At 40.3% G+C, this 25,772-nt stretch overlaps 2 protein-coding genes across 5 annotated transcripts; one reads left to right on the top strand and one right to left on the bottom strand.

Annotated features, from left to right (window-relative positions):
* Positions 1 to 250: 250 nt before the first annotated feature.
* sertad3 (SERTA domain containing 3) lies at positions 251 to 12,626 on the top strand. Of its 4 annotated transcripts, none has more exons than XM_006805192.2 (3): positions 1,015 to 1,265; positions 3,755 to 4,430; positions 12,572 to 12,626. In XM_006805192.2, the coding sequence occupies exons 2-3, from the start codon at positions 3,759 to 3,761 to the stop codon at positions 12,581 to 12,583; spliced, it is 684 nt and encodes a 227-aa protein (XP_006805255.1). In that variant the 5' UTR covers positions 1,015 to 1,265; positions 3,755 to 3,758; the 3' UTR covers positions 12,584 to 12,626. The 4 variants fall into 4 exon arrangements, with proteins under 4 accessions (XP_087707355.1, XP_006805255.1, XP_006805254.1 ...); XM_006805191.3 differs by lacking the exon at positions 12,572 to 12,626 and having other exon boundaries at positions 3,755 to 4,011; positions 4,243 to 4,939; XM_087851229.1 differs by lacking the exons at positions 1,015 to 1,265; positions 12,572 to 12,626 and adding an exon at positions 251 to 392 and having other exon boundaries at positions 3,755 to 4,939.
* kcnk6 (potassium channel, subfamily K, member 6) lies at positions 9,051 to 25,772 on the bottom strand. The gene is made up of 3 exons (XM_006805189.3): positions 25,298 to 25,772; positions 16,362 to 16,754; positions 9,051 to 10,524 (listed from the first exon to the last, which is right to left on the bottom strand). The coding sequence occupies exons 1-3, from the start codon at positions 25,611 to 25,613 to the stop codon at positions 10,283 to 10,285; spliced, it is 951 nt and encodes a 316-aa protein (XP_006805252.1). The 5' UTR covers positions 25,614 to 25,772; the 3' UTR covers positions 9,051 to 10,282.

Genomic DNA, 25,772 nt, shown 5'->3' with positions numbered 1-25,772 from the left:
ACTTGATATATACTATTCATTGATTTATTTATTTTTAACACTATGAGGTCTTAAGTAATCTCTGACGATGATCCCGGCCATTCTCCCACCCTGACCCTTTATTTTGGAGAGAATCAAATACATACATAGATTTTTTTTTAAAATCCCCAAGCTTTACCCGAGCTAACTGTTTTATTTTGAAAGTCACAACCGGAACTTACTTTATATTTTGAGCACGTCATACTTCTCAGTGCAGAAGCAGAGGAGCAGCTACAGCTGTCCTTTTAAAGTTGACTGTCCGGTTCTTCATGTGACTGAAAGTCGGATGTTACAATTAAAATCGAAACCATAAAAACATAAAGGCTCGTGATCTGGGGCAGTAGAGTGGGGCCTTCACTGACGGTCGCTTTCAGGTAAATAACTCTCTCATCTGCTTTGAAGAAGACTGATTCAAACTAATTAATGTTACTGGGCTTAAAATGACCTTTGCTGTGTATGACAGGTACATGTGGGATCCATACGTATTTTCCTTTTCGTTTATTCTTTCTTGTTTTGATTTTTCAGTGCCATGCTCAGAAATGTGTAGACATTTATGTGTATACATTTTAAAATTCTGAATTGGATATAAAATCAAATCTACTGGAATCATTTAAATCTTAAAAGTCTAGCATTTAACTTAAAACACAGATGAATTAGGACTCGCTGAATTTTAAGTTTATTCAGCAAGTTTTATTCCAGTTTTCTTCTTCTTTTAATAAAAGAGTCTGTATCAGAATCCAACTTCACTTGGTGATGTAATCATTTAGGAATTAGTGCAAAGGATATTATATAATAAGAATTTAAACAAGCTGGTAATTGCAGCAGGGGTTAATTTACACCATTTCCAAGTTTAATAAATGTAAACTTCAGAATATATTAGCCGTACAGCTGGTTTAGCGTGTATTTAACGCGTTTCGTAGATGGAAACTACTCTGGTGGAATGTAACGTATAAAAACTCCATTACCCACAATGCCTTCCTATAGCCAACCCCCAACTCTGAACCTCTTGGTATGAAACTCAAATCACGGGCGGGAGAAGGCGAAGGCAGACGTGAAGCTAACGACGTAAGAGCGTTTGGGGATTTTTAAATTAGAACAAGAGTTTTAAATCGATGTTTAATCGTTAACTTATTTATGAATGAACCGAGTAAAACTTAAGGGTAAATTTGCCAGTTAAGGTCGAAGCGAAGGCAGCAAAAGCATTGACGACTGAACTCACGGCGGAGAGACGGGAAGTGATTCAACAGGTTGGTTTGCTTAAAACTACTCTTACTTTCCACATGTGTTTGATCGCGAACTTATTGTTTGGTGGGCTAATTAAGATCGGTTTTAACTCCGTTCAGTCGATTATTTCGACTGTAAGTCGAATTAATTTGTATTTTTACCCGATGGCCTCGGGCGAGACAGTTTCCCTCCTACACGGTGAAACCAGCGTTACAACCCCCACTCTCCATTTAAAGTACCCACATTGTTATGCTCATTTACAGGCTCACCATTTTAGTCTGAGCTCTACAAGGGCAGGCCCTGAGATCGTTTTAACTGTTATTTTAAAACCCATGTGTTTCCAAACTTTATCCAGGGGTGTAGTGTTACGGATCGTCTCATTAATTTGCAGTCTTTTAGTAAAAATGCTATTTGGTGGTGTGATGATTCCCACACAAGACTGAGACATGGTTTGAAAAGCTATTTTACACCTAGATAAGTTGTTTGGATTAGAAAAATGAATTGTCTAGTTTAATGCAGCAGTTTTCTCCTCTGGCCTAGAATTTTTACAGTAGTCAAATGTAAAGGCGAAAGGCTGAGATTCTTCGAAAATTGCCCCACTTTTTGCATCTTAACAGGCATCACCTGGTTTGTAAAATCAGATGTGGGGTAAACAAAAAGCTTAAAAAAGGAAACCAGTCAGAATTTTAGACTCTTGTATTGTTATACCTGACAATCAAAATGTATTTTATGTACTAGTAATTTAACTGTAGTAATTAAATATAAATTATTTGCAATTTTTTGTATTGAGATCGAACTTTGTAATTAATTAGTAGTTAAAGCTTTAAAATACATTTACTGGGGTAAGTGCTTTCTTTAGGCTTGCCCCTGTGCTGTTATCCTTCAGCAAAGGGTACAGAAAAATGAGTCAAATTTATAGGATTTATTTTATGATCTTATAACAACTATATTATAAACTAAGGAGTTTATCTGCATACAGATAACTTTAATTTTTGCTTCTTCTTGATTTGCACAGTAAACTATCTCAGCAGATATTTTGATAAAGGATATGGTTAATTTAGTCGGTTTGCTTCCGAGGTGATTTGAACAGCCAACACACTTTTTTTTGGGGCAGCAAGACGGGGACAGTGGTTATGTTGAACCCTGCTAGTTACAGAAACTCTGTATGTTCATATGTAAATATAAAGGTGAAAGGCTGAGATACTGCACTCTGTTTTGCATCTTAACATCGTTCGGGCATCATCTGGTTTGTAATATCATTTTTGCGGTAAACAAGAAATGACACCTTTTGGTGGCACATTTTTTAAAAGTGGGGTGAATTTAAACAGATCTTTCACAGGCTTGTGGTTTGAGTTTGTTTGGGTTTTTTTTTTTCATACATAAGGCCCGAGGGCCAGAATCGACATGGCCAAGACTCCAATCTGGCCTATGTCCGGTTTTGGAAAATGTGAGGGTGGGGATAGATTGTGTAAATTTATTTTCATACATTTTAGAGCTTCTCCTACTGATAAAGATTGGTATATGGTGTAGTATTACTAAAAAATGATTTTTTTCCCCACTAAATACTTTTGAAATTATTATTATTAGTTTTTCTCAGTGGGTTCATGGGGAGAGAAAATAGAAATAGTCTGTGAATAAATGTGAATGAGCAGTGAGCTACTGGAAAATGTTCTGTAATTTGACACATTTATTTATTTATTTTTTTATTTATTGACAGATTTGCTACAGCAGCATTTCTTTCAGGGGAAGGTGTGCTGGTTGAAATGTCACTTCTTTTTCTTACATTAAACATCTAGTTAAATATCTTCACATCTACAGAAGGAAGAGTTTCGCTGGCTCGGCCCATTTAAGATCAACGTGTCTCACAACCATAATGAACTTGGCATCCCTGGTCTAAATAATAATGGATTTGATTTATATAGCGCTTTTCAATGCCACTATTCATTCACTCTCGCATTCACACACTGGTGGAGGCAAGCTACGGTTGTAGCCACAGCTGCCCTGGGGCAGACTGACAGAAGCGAGGCTGCCGTATCGTGCCATCGGCCCTTCTGGCCAACACCAGTAGGGTAAAGTGTCTTGCCCAAGGACACAACGACCAGGACAGAGAGCCCGGGGATCGAACCGGCGACCTTCCGGTTACAGATACGCTTCCCAACCCCCTGAGCCCTAAATAGTCTCTGTTAATGAAATTCAATCTTCACAAAAATCCTATTAATTTCTCTAAATATTTACTGTCTTAGACCATATATCTGGTCCTCAATAGTACCTTTTTTATTTAAAATACATTATAATAAATGCTTACCACATCCCCCAAACTAAAACAAAATCCTGTAGTTCTTTTTTTATTGATGAATGCTAGTCGATTACTTTATTGATGGTTGCAGCATTTTGATATTCTTCTTCTGGAGCTTCAGTTTTTTAATTCAAGTGATTCTAAATGTAAAAACTACAAAATATGACCCGTGATATATTTATTACAACCCAGTAACATTTGTGCCTTATTTTGCAGCTTAATGACGACGATGATGCCGAAGGGGCAGAAGCGCAAACTATCAATAGAGGAGGAGTCTTCCGACTATAGAGCTCCCACCTGGGAGAGCCAGCAGCAGTTTCTGCTCACAGTTTCCCTCAACAAGTATCAGTTCTCCCAGCAGCTACGTGAGCCCAGCCTGCGACGGTCCGTTCTGATAGCCAACACCCTGCGCCACATCAGCCTGCACATGTCTATGGTGCCGTCAGTCAACGTGGAGGTGTCACAACCTCCAGGTATTGCTTCATCTGCACTGACAGCAAGTATTGCCGCTGCAGCAAAACGTCATTGTGCTGTAACGGTTGACAGCTGCTCAGCTCTGGCCACCTGCCCCATGGTTTCCTTAAATTACTCACCAAATTCTACTGAAAAGACAAACTACTCGAGTGAATCAAATTTCCATATCAGTGTAGAGGATGATGAGGACTGGGGATCGATGTCCACTGATACTGATTCATCTCTTTCAGCTGTCATTTCCTCTATTCTTGCCGCACTGGACTCTACTATAGACGGGAATCCTCAGCCAGCTCCACGGATACCCCTCAGGCCCTTGGAGAACATGTCCAAGCCCTATGAGGGAAGCGTGGCCTTGGTAAATCACGGACTCAGAGATCCCGGTGACTGCAGGGAGCAGCAGGAAGACGGCAGCATGGAGGTAATGAGGTCCAGTTACCTTGGGGATTTCACTGTGGAGGACTTGTTCCAGGATATAGACACATCCCTGGTGGACATAGACATGGGAGTGATTGGGCACAGAAGCACTGAAGGTGGACACACAGCTGGGGATGACCTGTTTATGTACCTACCACCTTTCTCCCCCCACTCCCCTTTCTCACCACACTCTATAACACCCACCTCCCAAAATGCCCAGCCCGCTCTGATTGGCCAGTTGGCATGATGAATAAAAGGCAACACTTATTATGTATAGTGACTGTTGTAAGCCCCCTAAGAGCTGTCGACCGCCTTTAAAACAGTATCTTTGGGCACAGTTAACTGTGGAGCGACTACTTGTTTAAAAAAAAAACATTTTGTCAAATGTTGTGGCCGTCATTTAAGAATTTTGATGTTGTTATTTTTGTGTATGAATTTTTAAATTCACCTATCTTTTACACAAAACTACAGCGCTCCCAAAGTCCTGTAAAGGTTCTTTCCTTCTTTTTTTTTTTTTTTAAAAATCCTGTGTGCACAAGCTTTTTTAAAAATGTGCAAACAGGACAAATAAGTCGCTGGACTAATGTTAAAAAAGAGGAGGAAAGAAATCACCTCACTGGACTTCAAGGTCTCTGTACAACACTGAGAAAAATAACGATGATGGATTTAATCCATTTTAAGTACAAATTAATGGTTTGTACATTACTTCGCAGTCTAATGATGATCCCGAGGGGGCAGAAGCATAAACTCGCATCCTCCTCTTCCCCTCAATCCAAGTCTGATGTACCCATCTCCACTCTCCACCAGCATCTGCTTCAGTCTCTTATCAAAATCATGTGAGGGGAAGGAATTAGCTCGAGCATCTTTATCATAAACTCTGGTAGAGCTTACAAAAACGGCTTGCGTGCATGAACACCCTTCACTTGCCGTCTGCTCTGTCGAACATTACACAGCCTTTAACCGCGGGGACAGGTAAAGGTCTGCACTGTCTGGTATTTGCGGTCTCAGCACAGCTCTGCGAGTTAATGTTGAGGACATTCAGGCCTGCAGTGCATGTGTGAGCTGCTGTGTTTTCAGTAAAGCTCTGGGTACATCCACATTAATACAATTTAGTTTTAAACTGTAACCTTAACTGTGTTTGGACCTAACAATCACACCGCTACAGAAGACGCCTGACACTGAGAGTTTTTAAAAATGCAGTCCGAGCTTGGATTGTTTTTTTAAATGGTCGGCGGTGATGGAGCAGGCAGACATGCTTGTTTTCTAATGTGTCAGAAACGCGTGTCTGCACGGAGATCTTTTTCCTTTTAAAGGACCATTTTAAGATTTGCATTAGCCCTCGGTGTGATTTTTCTAGAGCCTTCTACTTTCTCTTTACACCGACGCAGGCTCGCTCAGTTTACCTGAACAGTCAGCATGCTAGTTTAGACGAGTGGTTCTCAAACTGTGTGGCATTGACAACAGGGTGAAAAATTTAAATGAAACTGATGTTTTTTTTTCCCTTTGTTGGGTGGAGGAATACGTTTGATGCTGTTGCACTGATGATATGCACCTTGTATAAGTAAAATTCAACTTTTTCCCCCATTTTTTTTCTTTGTTGGTGATTGGGGTGTTTTTTTGGCTTCTGAAGTGGGGCATGCCACAAAAAGTTTGAGAACCACTGGTTTGGAGAGATTTATAAGAACTGCTAAAACAATCAGAACGGAGATCATTTTCATTTAAAAAGTGTTAGTGTGGATGTAAGAAAAGGCAGCTTTGAGTCATGCACTGGTGTTCATCCATGCAGCGATTTGACTGTCAGAGCAGCACATGAGACAACTCCTTGTTACCACAAATGTAAAGTGTGAGCTCTGAGATTTGATTTGACTGATATTGGATGGAGAGGATGGCTGAAACACTAATGTTATAGGTCAAATCTTCAGTAGAGAAATCACTTAACCTCTTTTTTTATTAATGTCAGATGCTAAGTGATCAGGTCAGGATTTCAAACAGTAGAAATGGGCAGGAATCAAAGATTGATCAGGTGGATTAGATAAAGATGTCCACAGAAACAGCATTTAGTTCATTATCAAAATAGTTACCGTGTTTGGTGGATTTTAGCGTTTCACGCAGAGACTGAAAAGCACGAAAGCAGAATTAGTCTCGTCTGAAGAGTTTCCTCTGAGTGCAGCTGTGGCTCAGGAAATGATGTGACAGATGGTGGTTGTGAACCGCTCTGTGCACTGTTGTATTTTAGTTTTTTTTTTTCCTTTATTTTTAAAAAAAAAAATGTTTTAGAGCCTTTACAGTACTGTGATGATATACAAAACATCCTCACCCACTCAAGCGTGACAGTCCAAAGCCACTGGTCACGTCACCGCGGGTATCTGCAGCCGTTATGTAACAGCACTTTGTTGTTCAGATGTATTATTGATCAGGTGATTGAGTCCAGATGGTGCTGACTTCCACGCTGTGAGCCGTTCATGAATCAGTAGGTCAGTTTTAGCGGGCTTCACTTTCTCAGTGGTTTCTTTGAAATTGTGGCAGTTTTGTCATAATATGGATTCATAAGTTTGTTCAACTAACAGTATTTATTTTAGAAAAGGCGACACTGCAGGGAACAAGTTCATTTTCAGTTCTGTTTGATGTTACTGTAGGAACATGTAGGAATTTATACCAACTTTGCTAAAATACCTGACGGGATGAAATGTTTGAGGAAGCACCCGCAGTGCTGGTTTTTGTATTTTTATATCCAGGTCATCTATTGAAGTTGCTTTCTATGCATACGTCCTTTCTGAGTAGCTGGCTTGCAGCTCCAAAATATTTATGAATGACACGTTTTGTCAACAGTGAGTAATTTATTATCGTACCACACTGACATATTACTAATGGTATATTAAAATACCGTCATGGCAGTTATTTTATTTACTTTTTTTCCCATCTACGCTTTAGAGATTTGTAAGATATGTTTTAAAGTGTAGGGCAGAATGCCCAGATACTGTGTATTTTTGACAACCTGTTTACCTGTACTGATGTTTCGTAATAAAATATGCAACTGTGTAAAGAAAAAAAAAAAAAAAAGACTACTTTCATTATCTTTGTGCGTCACATACCAGAGTATTTTTTTATGTTAACCTCGTGTTAGAGTGCAGGGAACTTGTTGTCATGAAGAAACCAGTTTGGACATGATAAGCGACAATACTCAGGCTCTGGTGTTTAAATGCCCTCAGTTGATACTAGCAGGCAAATGTCTGACACCAACAACCAAACAACATTCAAAGTCTCTTGAATATCTTTTGTTCCATATTCTCATATCCCTGCCTTGATGCAGGGGTATCGAACTCTAGCCCTCGAGCGCCAGTGTCCTGAAACTTAAATGTGTTCCTTCTGCAACACATCTGAATAAATTAGGTCATTAGTAAAACTATAGACCTTGACTGCATGCTGAGGGGGCAACCCCTAACTACTCAAGTAAATTAAAACAAATCTAAGTGTTTGGAAAAATGTACTTTTATCCATGTTCACTCACTCATGAGCTGCTGTAACGTGAATCAAATGCCGAATTGCCACCTCAGCATGCAGTCAAGAATCTAATTTTATTCAGGTGTGTTGCAGCAGGGACACATTTAAAAGCTTCAGGACACCGGCCCTCGAGGGCTGGAGTTTGACACCCGTGCCTTAACGCATCGAGCTGCTGCCGTGCGATTGGCTGATATTTGCATGAACAAGCAGATGAGCAGGTTTACGGTACAAAGTGGCCCCATGAATGCACATGGAAATAAGATTATGTAAGCTGGCCAACTACCAGTTCAGCATACCAGTAACTGAACTTAAAATGGATTTTAATGTATTCACACACACACTATTACTTAAAAGGAAACTGGCACAAATCCAATGTTTGGCTTTGCTCTCACTTAAACTCTTGAGTGAAACAGTTGAAATGAAACTAGTTGGGCATTAAAGCAGATCTGTCATTTTCATTTCCAGCATCATATTTTCCACTTTGACCTTTACTAAAATAGCTTTGCATGACTCTCAGGTCAAAAATAAACTTACCATATTCTAGGCTTTGGTGCAAACGCTCAGTTGCTTTAACACAAGGGTGGTGGAACTCCAGACTTCAAGCGCTGGTGTCCTGCAGGTTTTAGATATCATCCTGGGTCAATACACCTGAATCAAAGGATTAGTTGATTACCAGGCCTCTGGAGCACTCCAAGACATGTTGAGGAGGTAATTTAGCCATTTAAATCAGCCGTGTTGGATTAAGGACACATCTAACACCTGCAGGACACCATCCCTTGAGGCCTGGAGTTCCCCACTCCTGCTTTAACTCATCTACCTTAAGTCAGATTATTTGGTTTTTGATTGGCTGTCCCTTGAAAAAACAGGGTTGAAACACAGCTTTTAGCTCATTATTTGCACATTTTAATCTTGCACCGTTACACACATAAAGCTTTTAAACATCACCCTCATTTAGTAGCATCCAACCTTGTAACAGTAAGGCAAAATAAAAATCAGTTGTTATCCTTCTTTTTTGTAGCTTCTAAAGTTCTTATATGTAACATTTTAAGATTCTGAAAAGGTATAAATGCTGTGAATTGAAGAATAAAAAGACAAACATGGCAACATATTACAAAGTTTCTTTAATTTACAGCTTTTCATAGTGAATACAAGCTACATTTTACTACACTACAACACACACACATCTTATTTTACAGTATTGGATAACTTCACTACTTTTAACTAACTTAACTGTTCACATCAGTTTTACTATTAAAGTGCATTTCAAGTGTTTCTCTGATGGACACCATTCCAGATGTTTGAAGTCACAGATGTGGACAGGTTTCTGTTTGAAATTTGGTCCTCTCTTAAAATTATTCACCACAATTAAACGCTCAGTTTTATTTATCTGGTGTCATTTTCTTTTCTTCATCCTTTGTTCACTCCCTCCATTCTTATGTTGAACATTTAAAGACATAATTATCAATATGTTGCATTACATACAGGCAGACGCTAGGGGGCAGCAGCATAAAGCAGGAGGTAAACTGCTCATCTGTGGCTTCTTTGCTCTTCATCACCCACATAAAAACGACTACTTAAACAATGTCTGATTAAATAAGATTCCCCTTAACGCTCCTGCTGCTTCAAATACTCAATCTGAGGTAATGATCTCAAGCTTTAATAAGTTTAATTTATTGCAGTTGTGATCATTTGTGGTATAAAGATAGAAAGGTTCAAACTAGCTCAAGTCTGATCAGTGCTATGAACATAGATGGATGGATAGGTGGGAGGTGTTTTGACCAGGAAGAAGAATAAGGAGATAAACAATGAATGCACCCACATAAAAAATGTAAAATATTCAGCTTCAGCACAAATACATTAAAGACAATATTTGTTTGTCAGCGAGACAAACCTGTCGCAGAAAAGCAAGAAGACCAAAGAGGAAACAAAAAAGGTAAAAAAACAAACAACTAAACTGTATCAGAAGTTTTAGGCCGAAGCCCATCATGTGCAATCCTGACTGTAAACAGCACAGTTACACTGGTGTGTAAGAGGGAGATGTTTCCTTTTAGCCCTGGTTGGGAGAATCTGTCCCTGTGTGCAACACGAGGTGCAACACCCACTCCTGAACTCTTTGGTGGCCCTCTATTTCTCAAATACTCAATCCTGAAACTCCTCTCAATCCTCTTTAATATTTCCTCCAATGGATTTTTTAAATGAGTTGAAAAGGAAGAAAATAAACAAGAAGGAGGAAAAAAAGAAAACTGAGACAAGAATTCAGAATCAGCCCACCAAGTCCTCGTTCCATCAGCGGTTCAAGACGTAGGGATTTGTGAGAGATGGAGCTTCTTTCCCTTTTCTCTCCGTCCTCACAGCTCAGCCCCTGTTGATGGTGTTGTAGGACACCTGTGATCCCGGCTCAAGGTGATTGCTGGCACCCTTTTCTGTCTGCCTCTGGGGACTCTCGCCGTGATCCACGATGGGCTCTCTGTCCTCATCCTGGTCAGAATCTTCACAGCGTGGCAGCTGTAGCATGGTAGTCAGGCCATGCACATCAGACATCTTGTGGAAGGTGCGTAGCAAGAGGTACATCATCATCAGACCCAAGAACAGGTACACTGGAGACAGAGAGAGAAGCCAGGAGGGAAGGGATGGATTTTTTTTAAATGTAAGGATATTTAACAGAATTTGACGGGTGATTAATTTCGATAAATGTTTCAGCCTTTCTTCTGCTGTGGCTCCAAATACCACATAAAACCACATGTAGGTATTCTCTCTTTGACCGTGCTGGTGAGCTGCTTATTATGCAACACTGAGGTTGGAAAAAGCAACACTGCAGCAGGTGTGATACTAAATCTATCAGCTTATGAGAACCAGCAGGTTATGAAAATGTTAAAGCTCTTTACAGCTTTTAGGCATTGGTACACCACCAGTACATGCAACCACAAATAGCTGTGTGGTGCATTATGTGCAGAATTTCAAGTATATTATTTGTTGGTATTAATTAAAAATAAATACTACAAAGATGCATGGTTACTTTATGATCTTAGACAAGCAAGAAACTTAAAAATTCATGTAGCCGGTAAAGAGAAAATAAGTCAGAATACACTTGACTAAAAACCCATTTTTAAACCAAAAGGAGAACAAAAGTGCCCTCAAGGTGGCAAAGGTGAAAATAAAATCTCAACCTTTGTTACTTCTGCTCTGATTCTTGCGAGTGCCTTAAAGAAATCCGTGTGCTTTTACTGTGCAATGTGTGCATTAAGTGGTTCAGGCCATGAGCAGCAGTCACTCACAGCACAAGCAGGCCAGCTCTAAGAAAACATCATTCGATGTTACAAATGTAACGCATGTTTTATATGAATTAGTCTGACTAGGAGTTTGAATCTTGTTGTCACAGACTATAAAACTCATCATGGTTAAAGACAGCAGCTGGTGATGAGTTTAAGATTGGTTTAAACTCCAAACTTCCCAGAAGATTTACTTCTCACTGTATCTGTGTAGGTTGCCAGTCATTCAGGTTATGGTAGTTTTATTTAAAGCCAAGCAAGACTTGTTTTTTAGGTTCGGGGATTCCCGGGTATTTATTTGCAGTGCAGCGGAAGAGCCCTGCAGCAGTTTTGACTTGTTCTTACTTAGGCAGCGATCAGTCTGTTCAGTTTGCAAGTTAATAGGGTCAAGCTGGCAGCTACGATCAGTTTGTGATTATAGATATGATTGGTATAAGTTGTGCTTATTGGTGCAAACTAACTCAGACTGATTGCCAACATACTGGGAATCCATCTGTTTTTAAAGTAGACAGCAATCACTTGCAAACCTTCACAAATCAGAGAGCGATTCCAGTCAGTCACCATGACTGTTTGGAGAAAGTTTGTCTCCCACAGGCAACCTGTGGAGGTGGTTATCCAGAGTGGTTGAAGGTGTTGCATAAGGTTAACAAGGTTGTTCCTCAACTAACCGAGGTGCATATTTATCCAGCATGTCCTGGGTCTGTCCCAGGATTTCCTCCTACTTGGACATGCCTGACACCCACGTATGAGGGTATTAGGCCAAACTAAGGTTTTGTTTTTTGTTTTTTTAACTTGACTGCAGTCAACCAGTCGATTCAGTTGATTGGACATGATTTGGAAAGGCACACACACAGAATAAGTTAACAAAAACTGATGTATTCAACTGTACAAAATACGTTTCAACATGTCTGAAGCCTTTAAATAGCATAACTTTATAGTAAACATCATTGTACGTATTGCATTCAACCTTAATTTCACATAATCCTGCAAAGAATGACTTAAATACCACCAGCAGGAGCGACGGAAAACTCATAATTCTCATAATGCTTAAGAAAATGGCACGACGACTGAAAATGATAGAAACGTCTTTGCTAACAGAAAACTGCTTATACACACTTTCCAGAAGATTACCTACTTTCATTTACCACATCCACGTTATTTTCTGAGTTATACATACATATATATAATTGTATACAAACAGCATACGTAAAGTGACAGAACACAGTCCTATAGCATGCAAACGTAGGTCTGCAACGCTCTTCAAAGCACCTACACTGCTACCAATGCATAACCATGACAGCATGTTTAGAAGGAAGAGGAGCTAAAATAGTTTTTCAGTTTTCAAAAAAGGTTCCTTTTCAATTTTACCACACAGCACTTCGGCTGAGGAACAATGCATCAGGCTGCAGTCTGTCACTAATCCTCTCCAGAACCACCAGGGGCTGTTTGGGTTAATCTGACTCGACCTACACTGTTATATAAAGCAGCCTGAGGGACAAGAGAGCAACATCGCCGGCCTCTGTGAGCTACTCCACTCGGCCTCCTTCCAAACTGAAGCCAAGGGATTAGCTGTGGGCAACACGAAAGAAAACACAGCTTTCAGCAGAGCTCCTGAGCTCCTCATCAAAATGAAACACGTTAACAGGTGAGATCAAAGGAGTTTAAAGTACTACAGGGTGAATTTTCCTTTCTAGTTAAATTGTTGGAGGGCTCTGAGGAAAATTAAAGAAACTGTGTGAAATGCTGCATTCTCTCAACCCTGTAAACAGCAGACCTCATTCATCCCAGTGTGTGTTCGTCAGATATTCACTGTAGATATTCACTCTGACCGAGCCCACAGAAAAAAAACAAAACAGCAAGCCTGCTTTTAGACAAAGGTCATTCCAGCTCTGACTCGATTACCGAAAGGAAGCCCACAAATGGAAATAACCTCCATCATGTGACAACAGAGTTTTTTGATTGCCAGAAAAAACAGACGGGCACCTATGTAAGGTTTTAAACACGATGCACACATGCACATTTGACTCATAGGGGAATACCCGCCTACACAGCGGTGGGCAATTGCGAAACGGGGACTGTCGTGACAGACCTCAATTCTGCTCATAATTATCTCTTTATAAGCTTATTAGTGCAGCCCTCTCACAAATACCCCCTCCATAGTATCATATACACTAATAAACATGTTATGGAAATGCACTCTATAAAGAGCACAGTCTTCATTTACTAATAAAACAAACAGTTTAGAAGCTCAACTTTAACATCAGCCTGTTAAAATGCTCAGAGAGCCTTAACATGCAGATGTTAAGTGTGTATTGATCACCACGGTCACCTCCTTATTTTAGCTGCACTGTAAAGTATGGCGAGTGTTGGTGCAGAATGAAAAGGATTTGAATGCATGCACCAGAGTTCATAATTATCCCAATAATTCCAGCGATTTTCAGACACAATTGGGAGATGTTGGTCAAAGTCAGAGAAATGAAAGCCCTCCAGAGGGCGAGGCAGTCTTAATGCTTATAAGTAACCTTCAAACACCTGTGAGCATTTATCTGTCGTTTTTATAGAATTACCTAAATTAACTTATTTCATTGGGTCACAAGAAAAAAAACAAAAAACCCCCCGCACGCATAGAATAATAGATTTCAATTCAACTCCATCCTGAAGACAAGAGCTCTTTGTTTCCTATGCTCGGCATGGACATGGATGTCTATATACCACTAAACAAAAAGGTCTTCCGGGGTTATGTGGGCTATAATTACAGCCGATGATTGATCTAAGCACTTAAGGCCGACTTCACAGTCTGAGTGCTGTTGCACTTACCGAAGAACAAACGTCAAAGTCAGATATCACTTTGTTTTGTTTTTGTGCGATTCTCCTCAAAGTCAGCTCTACTTCAAACAAGTTACACAGAAGAGTGAACTTCAATTTACAATTTATGAGGAAGCGAGAAACCGAGAAAAAGGCAGCGAGAGGTGCTACTTCTCACATCAGAGGTGAGAATGAAGACAAAGCCACAAAGGTCAAATCTGTCAGAGCAGCAGGACAAAAAAAGATTCAAGATTCAAGAGATTTTAATTGTCTTGGAGTGTAGAACATATTGCCAATGTGTTCTACACTCACAGATCTCAATGCATCTCATGCAGTTCCTTTCTTTGCATTGAATCCAGTTCTCTTATAAAAAAAAATACTATCAACTTTTCGGCCCCCAGTTCTTCTCTCTTTAATGGTTTTTGGAAAGACCGCCTTCCTCTCACTCTGTGCCTCTGCAGGTGTTTCAGACATTGTGGTGGACCTGCTCCCCTTTACAGCTCTGCAGGCATGTAGCAGCTACGTGTGACCCTCACAAGACAAACCACAGCAACCTCGGCGTGTGCCATGTACCCAGGTTATCAACCATTGCTACCACACCCACAGGTGCAGTGGAATTTCAGCTATATTCTTAGCATCAAAGCACAAACACCATGAAACAACCGGCTTTCTATCACGCTGGAACAAATCTCTAATGTTTTATTTTAATTTATGTTAGAGTTAAATAAATGATACCTTTTCTTTTTAGTGTAAGTCACAGGTCACATACAGCGTGTTTAGTGGTTAGTTACAGGAGCTGTCCAGGTTAAAAACCCGGTTGCTCCCATGTATTTACTCATCTTTAGTCACCACAGTTCAAGCAATGCGTGGAGATTTTCCAGTAAATAAAGGTTCACAATAAAAGCACACTGTACTGGATGTATTATTCTACCCATGTTTACCTTCTTACCTCTCTTTGTTTATTTCATTTCACCCTATTCTTAGCATACTACTGTGCAAAATTTTAAAATTTTAAAGCAGAGTTAAAATTTTGGCCGGACTGTGTGCGGCATCACAGGCACGCATATCCTCGTGCACATGCAAGTTTTATACAGAAGTTTCAGACATGAATATAGTCACCTAAGCACTGAACCCCAACTCAGAAGGTTGCTTTTACTTATTTATGATACATTTACTGTGAGATTAGGACTAAGATTAAAAATGGTGGTATGCAATTTTAAAGCATGTTTGTAAGACCCGACTGGGAGCTTAAACATGCACTGATGTGAGCTCTGCTGTGCTCTGGGCCATGATGAGACAACACCTTCTTCTCAAACATACAGATAAGCAGTCTTAAAGGAGAGGTGTGCTAGCCTGGGACTGTGACTTCAGGGCCATGTCGTTACTAATGACTTCCACATAAGTTGATCCACTAAAGTGAAGTGGATCAGCGAGCAACTTTGCATAGAATAAATGAACTTATCCATTTAAAACATAGTTGGACAGCTTGCACTTCATCTGTGTTAGCATAAAATCCAAACCAAGTAAAAGCTTCACTTTTAGACCATAAATGAAAGATGGAAGCAGTTGCCATACCACCAAATATTAGTTTTGAATTTAGCATCTTAAAACCTCGCTCCTCACAGCCAGATGTGACCGTATTTGGATGAAAAGGTGGAGTAATACGTTACAGACTAGAGCTAAATTATAGTAGTGTCTGCTAATCAGTGCCAAGTAATAAGGGGTGAACAGCTGATAGAAATGTAGTCTTGATCAAGATAATCATCTCGATATCATCTGCTGTTAGGAATCATCTTCTTGTGGCCACTAGATGAGCTGCAGTTTCCAGCTCTTTGTTTGATTTGTCAGAATCAGATTAAGTTTATCTTGTGTGTCATTACAAAATTAGCTTTCTTTATGCTTTCTATTAGCTTAACTTAACCTTAGTCTGCTTCCTCCTAACTGTGGTTATCAGCAGTATACTAAGTGGATTCACATCAGTTTTTGTTTTTTCCATTTTTATTTTATGTTAGAATCTGGCCGATCTGATGATATTACACATTCATTTCTCTTTTTCTAAGCCGACTTTCCTAACTCTGTGTCCTAACTCAAATTTGAAAATTTGACCTGAGCCCCTTACACAGAAATTATACATGAATTGTTAAGCGTTATGTTTTAATCACAGGCAAGTCTGACATGATCAACGAGAAAATCTGTGTCTGTGAAAGTAATGTAACATCGGTTTGATTAGAAGCAAGTAAGAAAAAGAGCCAAAAATTACTTTAACAATGTGGTTTATCTGAGCTGTAACCTGGTTCAGCCCGTGGCTGCACAGTAATTGAGTGCACTGGACGAATGCATTTCTAGTCAAACGGACTCACCCATGACAGCACCAAGATACAGTGTCCTATACTTCTGCTCTGGCTGCATCCCTGGCACAAAATCCCCCAGTCCAATGGTGCACAGAGAGATGAAACAGAAGTAGATGCCATCCAAAAAGCTCCAGGACTCCTCCAACCTGGTGAAGATGGCTGCTGGCACCACAAAAAAGCACAGCACCACCAGAAACAGCAGCAACACAAAGTGGACAGCAGTGGCGGGCCGAGGCTCCAGGCCCGATCGCTGAAGCAGGGTCACCGGAGCGAGGACCAGAGGGTACAGGAGCCTCTGGACACAGGCGGTGAGCACCAGCATGGTGAAGGGAACTCCTAACAAGGCGTAGAAGATGGAGAAAGCTTTCCCAGTGTCAGACAGAGGAGTGGAGTGACCATAACCTGGAGGAACAGCAACATGACAAGTTTTAGAGGAAGTGGGAAATTAGATGAGATGATAGAAATTGTTGTGCTTTTTCTTTACGAGAGTCATTCAATAAATCTAAATGTAATTTAATTAAAAACATTAATGTAACACTTTAAAATATTTGAGCTGTTTTGTGATTTTGCAAGCTGCTATTTCTGGTGCTGTTGAACTGCGTTGGATTACAAAAAAGGGATCTTATGTATTTTGTCCTTACTGATATAACTCAGACGCGCAAAAACAATATAAACAGTATAATGCAGTCAAATTAGCAGCTTCCACATTGATCATCAGCACTCAAGTCAATACAACTCCAAAGGTTTCTAGCAAAAATGGAGCATTAGAACATTAATGAGTTACTGGACAGCTGTAGAGCATAAAAATAGATTAATATGCAAATGAGCGCACTGATGTTACAGAGTCAGGTAGAGTTATTGGCTGCAACAGCAGCACGTAATTTGCCCCAGACTATTTAACTTGAAGCTACAGAAAAACAGCAGCTTTAGTCAATGTCAGGGCACCAGTGCTGGTAGGAAGACAATAAAATTCAGACTCCGGCATAAGCAACTCACTGAGGATCTGTCACAACTGCCTACAGGGATTATCTACCAGCAGAAGTGAAACTACTGCAAATGAATCTTCTGCTGGAGCTTTAACCTGGTGGCGTGATATAAAGGCTTTACAGCAACACAAAGGAAAGGAATGAAAACAACAGCTGAGTTAAAAGTACCTCAGACTGAAAACACAGAGTACTGACCAGAGAAAGATAAGACCAGAAAGGACTGTATCCTGTAAAACTGTTTATACAGTGTAAATATATATGTAAATAATCAGCCGGGGTGGGGGTTAGGAGGTTCCTTTATATTTGGTTTGTGCAAACAGCACACCATCTGCTGTATGTGATCACAAAACATTAGGTTAGAAAACAGCTTTCATTGTAAAATGGAGCTATAAAACAACCATCCAGCCCGCCGCCTGTGCAGAACATCTGTAGCCCTTTAAGTTACAGCTGTTTGAGGAAAAAGTCTGAATTCTGCCTGCATTTATTTAAATGGTATTTTTAGCCTGTGAAAGAATGACACAAACATTCCTGAGTAATAAAGAAAACATTATTATCCAGTCCTGCCATAATAACGTTATCCAAATCACCGGCCACATTTGGATGATGTGTTTAAAAAGGTGCTGCCGGGTGTTCAAAGTACAAAGCTGTCTTTGTCAAAATCATCATCCTCTCCAAAGGACACGGGCAACACAACCAAAACAAACAAAAAGCAGCAATGCTAAGATGGGTATGGCGCTGAAATCACATGAGCTGTGTGTAAAGTGTACGACTACAAAAACCTGGGCAAATGTTTCTATTGCCACAGACTCGTCTGTCTGCAGCGTGAACGTGGTCACAATGTTGATAAGACAATGTTGATGTGCACGCTAAGAATGAGCACAGCCTTGGTTTTCTAGGGGTCGTGAACTCATGCTTTAAAAACATGATGTGTTTCTCAAACTAAAGACTTGATGTCACTTTGACTACAGAGCAGCTGAGATGATGACACGATCTCCTGTCAGTTAAACCGAAGCCTTCGGGCGTTTAACAGAGTTCAGCGTGAACTCTCGTTCAAAGCAAGCACAGGTTCAAGGCAGATGTAGCTAAAGTTACTGTGATGTTACACACACACGCACACACACACACACATGCAGTGGACTATACTCATCTAGACAGCAGCAAATACCATAGAAAGTACCATTTCCCACTTTTAGTGTAAACTGGAGGGCTTGTTAACGGACACATGGAACCGTTTATCTCTGACCGAAGCAGACCACTCCACACGATGATGCCCAGTGCTGATATTGCCCGTTGGTTTGATCTGACTTTGCAGTTGTCACTTCAATAGTTATCACAAATAGATTACATTGAATTAACAATAACTAACACCCTTTACCCTGTTTTGCCTCTGACACTACCAAAGCTCCACTTAGAGCCTCAGTGAGATTATCCGAATTAAAGTTTATATCCAGGGGCTTATTCAGTGAAAAGGTACACAATTAGATAAGACAAATACATTTATTTAAAGCCATGGCAGGGTCGGAGATAATGTTTCTCATATTTTTTAAAACCAGCAAAACACAGGAGCTTACAGGCCTGTCTTAGTACGGAGCTATTGTTCTTTGTGTTGTTTGTATTGCATATATACAGAAACATTTGAAGACTGAATCAAGAATGTAAACAAATCAGGGTAAAAAGTATCGCCCTGTAAAATGAATTTGGGAAATTGAAAATTTTGCTTCTCTTTGTGATCGTTTTCCATGTGTTATGATCATTGCACAGTTATTAGCACCTCACTCCTTTTTTTGGTAGCTTCTTGATAGCGCTGCAGTTTTGATGTAGATCTGTGGCCATCTTTCTGTCACACCTTAGTAGTTTTTGTTCCTGGTGTACAACAAGGTCACTTTGTCCTTGTCTGTCATTTCTGCTCTTATCTTTAATGCTTTTGTGTCCCTGTAGTAAGTGTTGCGTCTCTGGGTGTGTCGCAGTATGTTTGATCAATGATGTCAGCCTCTGATTAGAAGGCATTTAAAATCACACGGAAGCTGTTGTTTGGCGTTTAACATCTGACAATATGCCATTTATCCAATGTGCAGTGTAACATTTCATCCACTCGGTCCCAGCTATACCGCCTCATCAGCTGTTAGCTGCCTGCAGACTTTTTAGTAAGTCCCCCTCCCACCTTTGCTCTGTCCAAAAGTTCAACAGTGACACTGACAAACATTACAAAGAACATGAGCTGGATGTTTTCTTTGCTGTTAGGGAAACATGTCAGTCACTAAAGCAGGGGTGTCGAACTCCAGGCCTCGAGGGCAGGTGTCCTGCAGGTTTTAGCTCTCACCCTGGGTCAACACACCTGAATCAAATGATTAGTTCATTACCAGGCCTCTGGAGAACTTCAAGACATGTTGAGGAGGTAATTTAGCCTTTAAATCAGCTGTCTTGTATCAAGGTTACATCTAAAACCTGCAGGACACCGGCCCTTGAGGCCCTTGAGTTCGACACCTGTGCACTAAAGCTTAAATCTAGACATGGTGTGTGGTAAAGCAGGTTGAATTTTTTTTTAATTACTCCCCAAAATGTCCACTGATCGTAAAAAAAACAAAACAACTATTGTTCCTTCTACTCAACATACTTGTTGTAGTGAGAGACTATAATTTTCACTATCTAAGTGCATCTGCTGCTTCCTCTTTTTGCCTTGAATTGAGTACCAGCATGTTAAAAAAGCCTCAGTGACATCATAACGCAGCTAAACACGTTACACCATTTAAGGAAGTGTCACCCAGCCTCTACTGAACACAAAGGGCCATTCTGTTCTGCTTCATGCATGAATTTGCATTTCTTCAGCGATCATGCGCCAGTGTCATTTATAACAGCAAGCCTGTGAATGTGACCGCCTTCGCAGCAGTTTGCCAACCCAGCGGAGCGCGGTGCAAGAAGAGCAGCACGAAGACAGCTGCTGCAGATGTTTGATTGTGACATTCAGTCAAAAACTGTCAAGCTCAAGTCGCCAACTTGACAGCTAATTTCTGACAGTTTTATCTTAAACTGTTAGTTTACTCTTTAGGTTGGTTATACACACAGAGACACTGGGAAGACTCAAACATGAGGGCGCAGCAGACACATCGTTTGCTCTGTAGGTTGACCTTCGCCCATTATTTTCTAGTCATTGATACATGCATACTCTTTCTGTAACTTTAAAGCTAGAATTAAAATCTAAGTGTACAGGTTTGTATCTAGTATGTCTTTAACATTAATTCAGATTTGCCACCACATCACAAGCTAGTGTGAGACAAAGTACTTCAGTGGCAATATACTGCAATACCTTTGAAGTATAGCACAAAGGGGGGCAATATTGACATGTTAATATTGAATAATAATGATAATTTGCACAAAGATACAGCAACGATTATAGATAATTCCAGCTTTTTTGGGGTATTTATTTATTTTTCAGTTACAAAGATATACTGTGCATGATTGTTTTGCAATGTATCACAGAGTCACTGGATTGTCTGACCATACCGTGAGAATAACATGTCACGAGTTAATCTGAGTCCTACCCCTAGTCTCATCAGAAATACCCTGAGTATTCAATTCAATGTCATTTCATTTATAAAGCGGTAAATCACAACAACAGTTGCCCCGAGGTGCTTTATATTGTAAAATAGAGCCTCTACAATAATAGAGAGAAATCCCAACAAGCAAACAAGCCCCTTTGAGCAAGTATCAGTTAACAGTGGGAAGGAAAAGCTCCTTTTTAACAGAACCGGGCTCGGGGAGGGGCAGTTATCTGGACTGAAAATCTGTCACAGTTCCTACACTCTACAGAGGAACAGCAGTGAGTGTTTAAAACCGATCTGTAAAACACAGTGGAGACTCTGTTGTGTTTTAGATTTGCATTTCAGCCACAGATGTTGGAGATCTTGTCACAATTGATGGAATTACAAATGCAGAAAAGTACCGTCAGACTTTTATCCACCATGCGGTACCATCTGGAAACAGTCATTCCAAACACACTAACAGTACAAAAAAAAAAAAAAGCACACAAAGCTAGTTTTCCATTGTGTTTTTCTCTATCAGTCATAGGCAGTGTTGGGAAGGTTACTTTTAAAATGTATTCCACTACAGATTACAGAATACATGCCCCAAAATGTATTTTGTAACGTATTCCGTTACGTTACTCAATGAGAGTAACGTATTCTGAATACTTTGGATTACTTAATATATTATCATGCTGTTTACAACTATATGAATGTGATTTATTACTATTACTGAAGGTCGCAGCTCATAGCCGAAAACTAGCTTTACTTTGTTGTCTGGGTCAAGTTTGCTAGCGAGAGACAGAGAAAGGCTGCTCCAACTGAACTTACTGTTTCAGAGAAAAACACGAACACGGTGTACAGTCAAGTCTTAATAGCTTACTTACAACTGGGCTCGTCAGGCTCTCTTCTTGGCTGCAGTGGTTATTATTATATTTACATGCTTCCAGCTCCCGTTTTTTGCTCGATGACAGCTCGTACTTTTCCTTTTTCTCCCTCCTCGTGCTCACAGACACATAACGGGTATGGCAGTCCATTCTCCCTGCAGCACGGACTACACTGCCTATGATGCTACATTCTTTAGAGCTATACCTGTAGCATTCTGCCTATTAGCTTAGCACAACAACAACAAAAAGGCCTCTCTCACCCAGGAAACACACACAGAGAGAGCGGCACCCTGTAACCATGGCAACCGTAACGCTGCCACCTTGAACTACAGAACGTAGCTGTCAAACAAAACCTAAACAGTCCTGACCCGCCACAATATGAATCAGGAAAATACCGCCCTGTAATCCATTTATCTCAACAAAGTAACTGTATTCTAAATACCACCTTTTTAATCGGTAACTGTAACGGAATACAGTTACTCATATTTTGTATTTTAAATACGTAACGGCGGTACATGTATTCCGTTACTCCCCAACACTGGTCATAGGTTGGCTCCACCAGCGCCTGGACCTTAACATAATGCATTTCAATTCTGCTGTGTATCACATATGGTGATTCAAAGGGCTTCACATGCAAAAAGAAAAATAGTCCACATATAAAAATTCAAAAACTGCAACAGCTGGATCCCCAATTTTTCTGTCAGGAGTACTGAACAGATTACAGTTTGGCAGTGGAGGAGCTAAAAGGGCATGTTGGACTATGAGGAGACAAATTGTCAGATATGCAACATCGTACAAGTTCAAGTAAGATTTTATATATGAGTATTTTAACTTTAGTTCTGTAGGATACCAGAAGCCAGTGTAGCTGAGACTGGACCAATGCACTGTGTTTTATAACACAGAGATTTGCAAAACAGTTGCTAAAGAAACTGTAAGTACCAAAGTCCATCATTTTACATAAGTTGGTCTGAGTGGAGAATAACAATTCTTTCTTCCCAAACTGATAACTGCGATACCATGAGGACAGAGTGGCAGTTAGTGGAGCAGCGTGACAGAATAGAGCAAATAAATATCCAAACAAGAGCTTTTAATGTCCTCCAAGAAGCCTGAAGAACTGATCCTGGAGACTAATTAAAGAAATTACAAGAAAGCTTGGCTAAGAGAGTTCAGGCTGCGCTGGCGATTAAAGGCGATCAAACCGAACGTTGACTCTCAGGTTCATCAGAATTGTACAAACTCCGCTTTTGCTTTATGCACTGAATTTGCACAGGTTTCAATAAAACATTGCATTCCCATTTTCCTGGCAAAATTAAGAAATAAGGACAGGCTTGAGACTTTTGCACAGCACTGTACTTCACAGCAATTAAAAATCAAAACAAAAAGTAAGACCTGAATGCCATCTCATTTACAAACCGCCCATCTGGCTCGGCTTGTTTTTCTAGACATTATTCTTTCAGCTGAGGTTAATTACGTGGCTGAAACTGCAGCTTTAATCACAGACACAAGAACGTTGTGACAAACATTTTTCCTTCCTGTTACTTAACATCTCAGTATATGTCTCGCTGGCAGTGCCCACCATGCACTGCTTTTGCATTTTCTCAACATCCTGTTTAAACAGGATATACATAAAATTAAGTGCACATTGTACCATTTTACTGGGACTTGAAAAAAAAGTGGGTAAATGTGCATTTTTAATGGCAATAACTAAACCGGCTGAGAAGCTCTGGAAGCAGAGCGTGAATTTGTACCTCTGAACGACAGACAGCTCTGTGGCTCGGCTGAGAGAGTCCCACAGAGGAGTCCCAGTGTGTCTAATTAAATGTCGAGGGTGTTGTTTTATGACACTGTGTATCCACAGCAAACCTTCACTGGATATTTTCAACAACACGAGGAGCTATTTGGTAAAAATGCATGAAAAATAAAATGAAATGTGTAGAATGAAGGGCTTTTTTAATGCAGGATTTTGTTAATCCATGTTAGTTGCAGGTTTATTTGCCCAGACAAGGATCGAACCAATCTTTGCTCAAACCTTTTTTCAGCTGAAGTTTTCATTGAATTTTTTTTTCCAGCCTGGGACCAGAAAACCTACTGATAATGTACAGTCATGTGAAAAAGGAAGTTTTCACTGGTCTCTGCACAATCTGGTCAGAGCATTTGTGTCAACAATTCCACCAGATTCCCAGGAAGCATGTGGAATTGTTAACATCCCTGCAAACTCACCCTAAGGTCAGACTGTGCAATGCCCAACAACTACATCTGAGATTCCACAGGCCCCAGAGTGGGTGGCTTCATAAAGATGTGAGAGACTGCTAATTATACAGAAAACCTTTAAGTTACTGAATCACTTAGTTTTCTTTCTTTTCTTCTTCTTCTTTTTTTTTTTTAAAGAAACAAGAGTCCTTTGAATACTCTTTTTCACATGATTGTATATTTAACTGATTGCAATGACACCATAGAACAATTTGCCAAATGCCAAAGATCAAATTTTAAGGTTATATGTATTTGTAATGAAATTTCTAATGAAATTCTTGCATTGTCACTTAACTTCTCTCATAAAGTAGCAGGACTTAAGAGGAAGCCTAAACCCTCTGTTTTAATGTGAAATGATCTGATCCTACATTTCCCATCATGCAGCAGTATCTACTCCTCTGGTTCTGTCATAAGCTCTCCAGTTATGACTTTAAAGTCTCCAAGCCCATTTCTAACACACTGACACCACTTATATGAATTTTGCGTGTACAGAATACCATTTTCCGTCCAGCCTAAAGCCTGAAAAACAAAATAAATATATAAACAACTAACCTAATCGTATCATCAAACACTTAAGTAACTAGCATTTGGTGCAATGTGCTTTATATTTGGGCCTGCAGGTAAGCGAGTCGTTCAAGGCCAGCAGAACACCACAAAGAACCCAGTGTGGACAACCTGGCTGGTCCCACAAAAACCTCTGTGATGTATTCTGCTCTCACACAGCTGAACCTTCACTTCCTCTAACATCCAGGTCAGAGTGCTACATACCGAACAGGTGCTCAGATCACACAAGACCCACGAATATTTTGGTAACATCACCGATGTGTGATAATCAATTTATGATAATCAATTTCCCCTTTTCTTAAATACCTGCTTTCATACTTTCAAAGTAAGACCCGAAATAAATCACATGATGAGGGAATTTCCCTCATCTACACGCAGATTTGGGAATTTTACAGATTAAAAGGAAACAACGTATACCGGAAACTTTTTTCTCCCCTGAGCTCGATACATCGGTTTGCGTTTAGGTCTTAAATAGCTCAAGTTTGAGTCACAGCTACAACATCCATAACACGTGGCAACGTAACTCCAGAAAACTGCCACCTGCATTTAACCCAGCATTGTTTTTGTGTTTCTCTCCTCATACTAAAGCCACAGACGTCCCCTCATTAGACTGCAGACGTTCTTTGGTTCAGCCTGTTTGAAGTTTACAGTAACGCGTAACTGCCGAGGCTCCACTGTGCGCAAAAACGCCCTCAGGTGTTTCCTCGCCAAACTTTCTTCACACTTTTGTTTGCACTCACCGACAGTGGTGACCAGAGTGTTAGCGAAGAACATGGACGATGCCAGGTCCCAGTTTGAGGTAGCGGAGGTGTTTCTGATGACGAAGACGCCGTACTTGTTGGCCGCCAGCACTTTGAGCAGAAAGTTTTCGAGGGACGCGGCGCTGACGCAGCTCTGGTTCAGAAACTCTTTCTTCAGAACTTCCATATCATGTCGCAGCTTGTCCTCCATCGGCCGCTCGATGGTGGAGAAAATCAGGGCTCCGAAAAGCAGGTAGATGACATAAAACAATATAAAGCCTACGAGCAACAGCCACGACCTGCCTACTAAAGCCATGTCTTAGGTTTAGTTCTGGAGCTACTCTCTCTGTTCCTCTTTGTGTGAAAACTGTTCGGGGGCTGTCCTAATTGAACTTGAACCCCTCCTTGTCACTGCATCCTCCTCCCACAGCAGGAACAGGGGGTGTGTTCAGCTCGGAGTCCGTTGTGCATCCTG

Source organism: Neolamprologus brichardi, chromosome 14 (assembly GCF_056152115.1).
Source record: "Neolamprologus brichardi isolate AB-2024 chromosome 14, ASM5615211v1, whole genome shotgun sequence".
Lineage (NCBI taxonomy): Eukaryota > Metazoa > Chordata > Actinopteri > Cichliformes > Cichlidae > Neolamprologus > Neolamprologus brichardi.
This window is presented reverse-complemented; position numbering and strand designations above follow the sequence as displayed.

Bases quoted from the DNA above. Each gene is read 5' to 3' on its own strand.
- sertad3 (XM_087851229.1), top strand. From the start codon at position 3,759: ATGACGACGATGATGCCGAAGGGGCAGAAGCGCAAACTATCAATAGAG.
- kcnk6 (XM_006805189.3), bottom strand. From the start codon at position 25,613: ATGGCTTTAGTAGGCAGGTCGTGGCTGTTGCTCGTAGGCTTTATATTG. The intron at 16,755-25,297 runs GTGAGTGCAAAC...CTGTTCCTCCAG, and splicing joins CACTCTGGTCACCACTGTCG to GTTATGGTCACTCCACTCCT. The intron at 10,525-16,361 runs GTGAGTCCGTTT...CTCTGTCTCCAG, and splicing joins GTATCTTGGTGCTGTCATGG to TGTACCTGTTCTTGGGTCTG.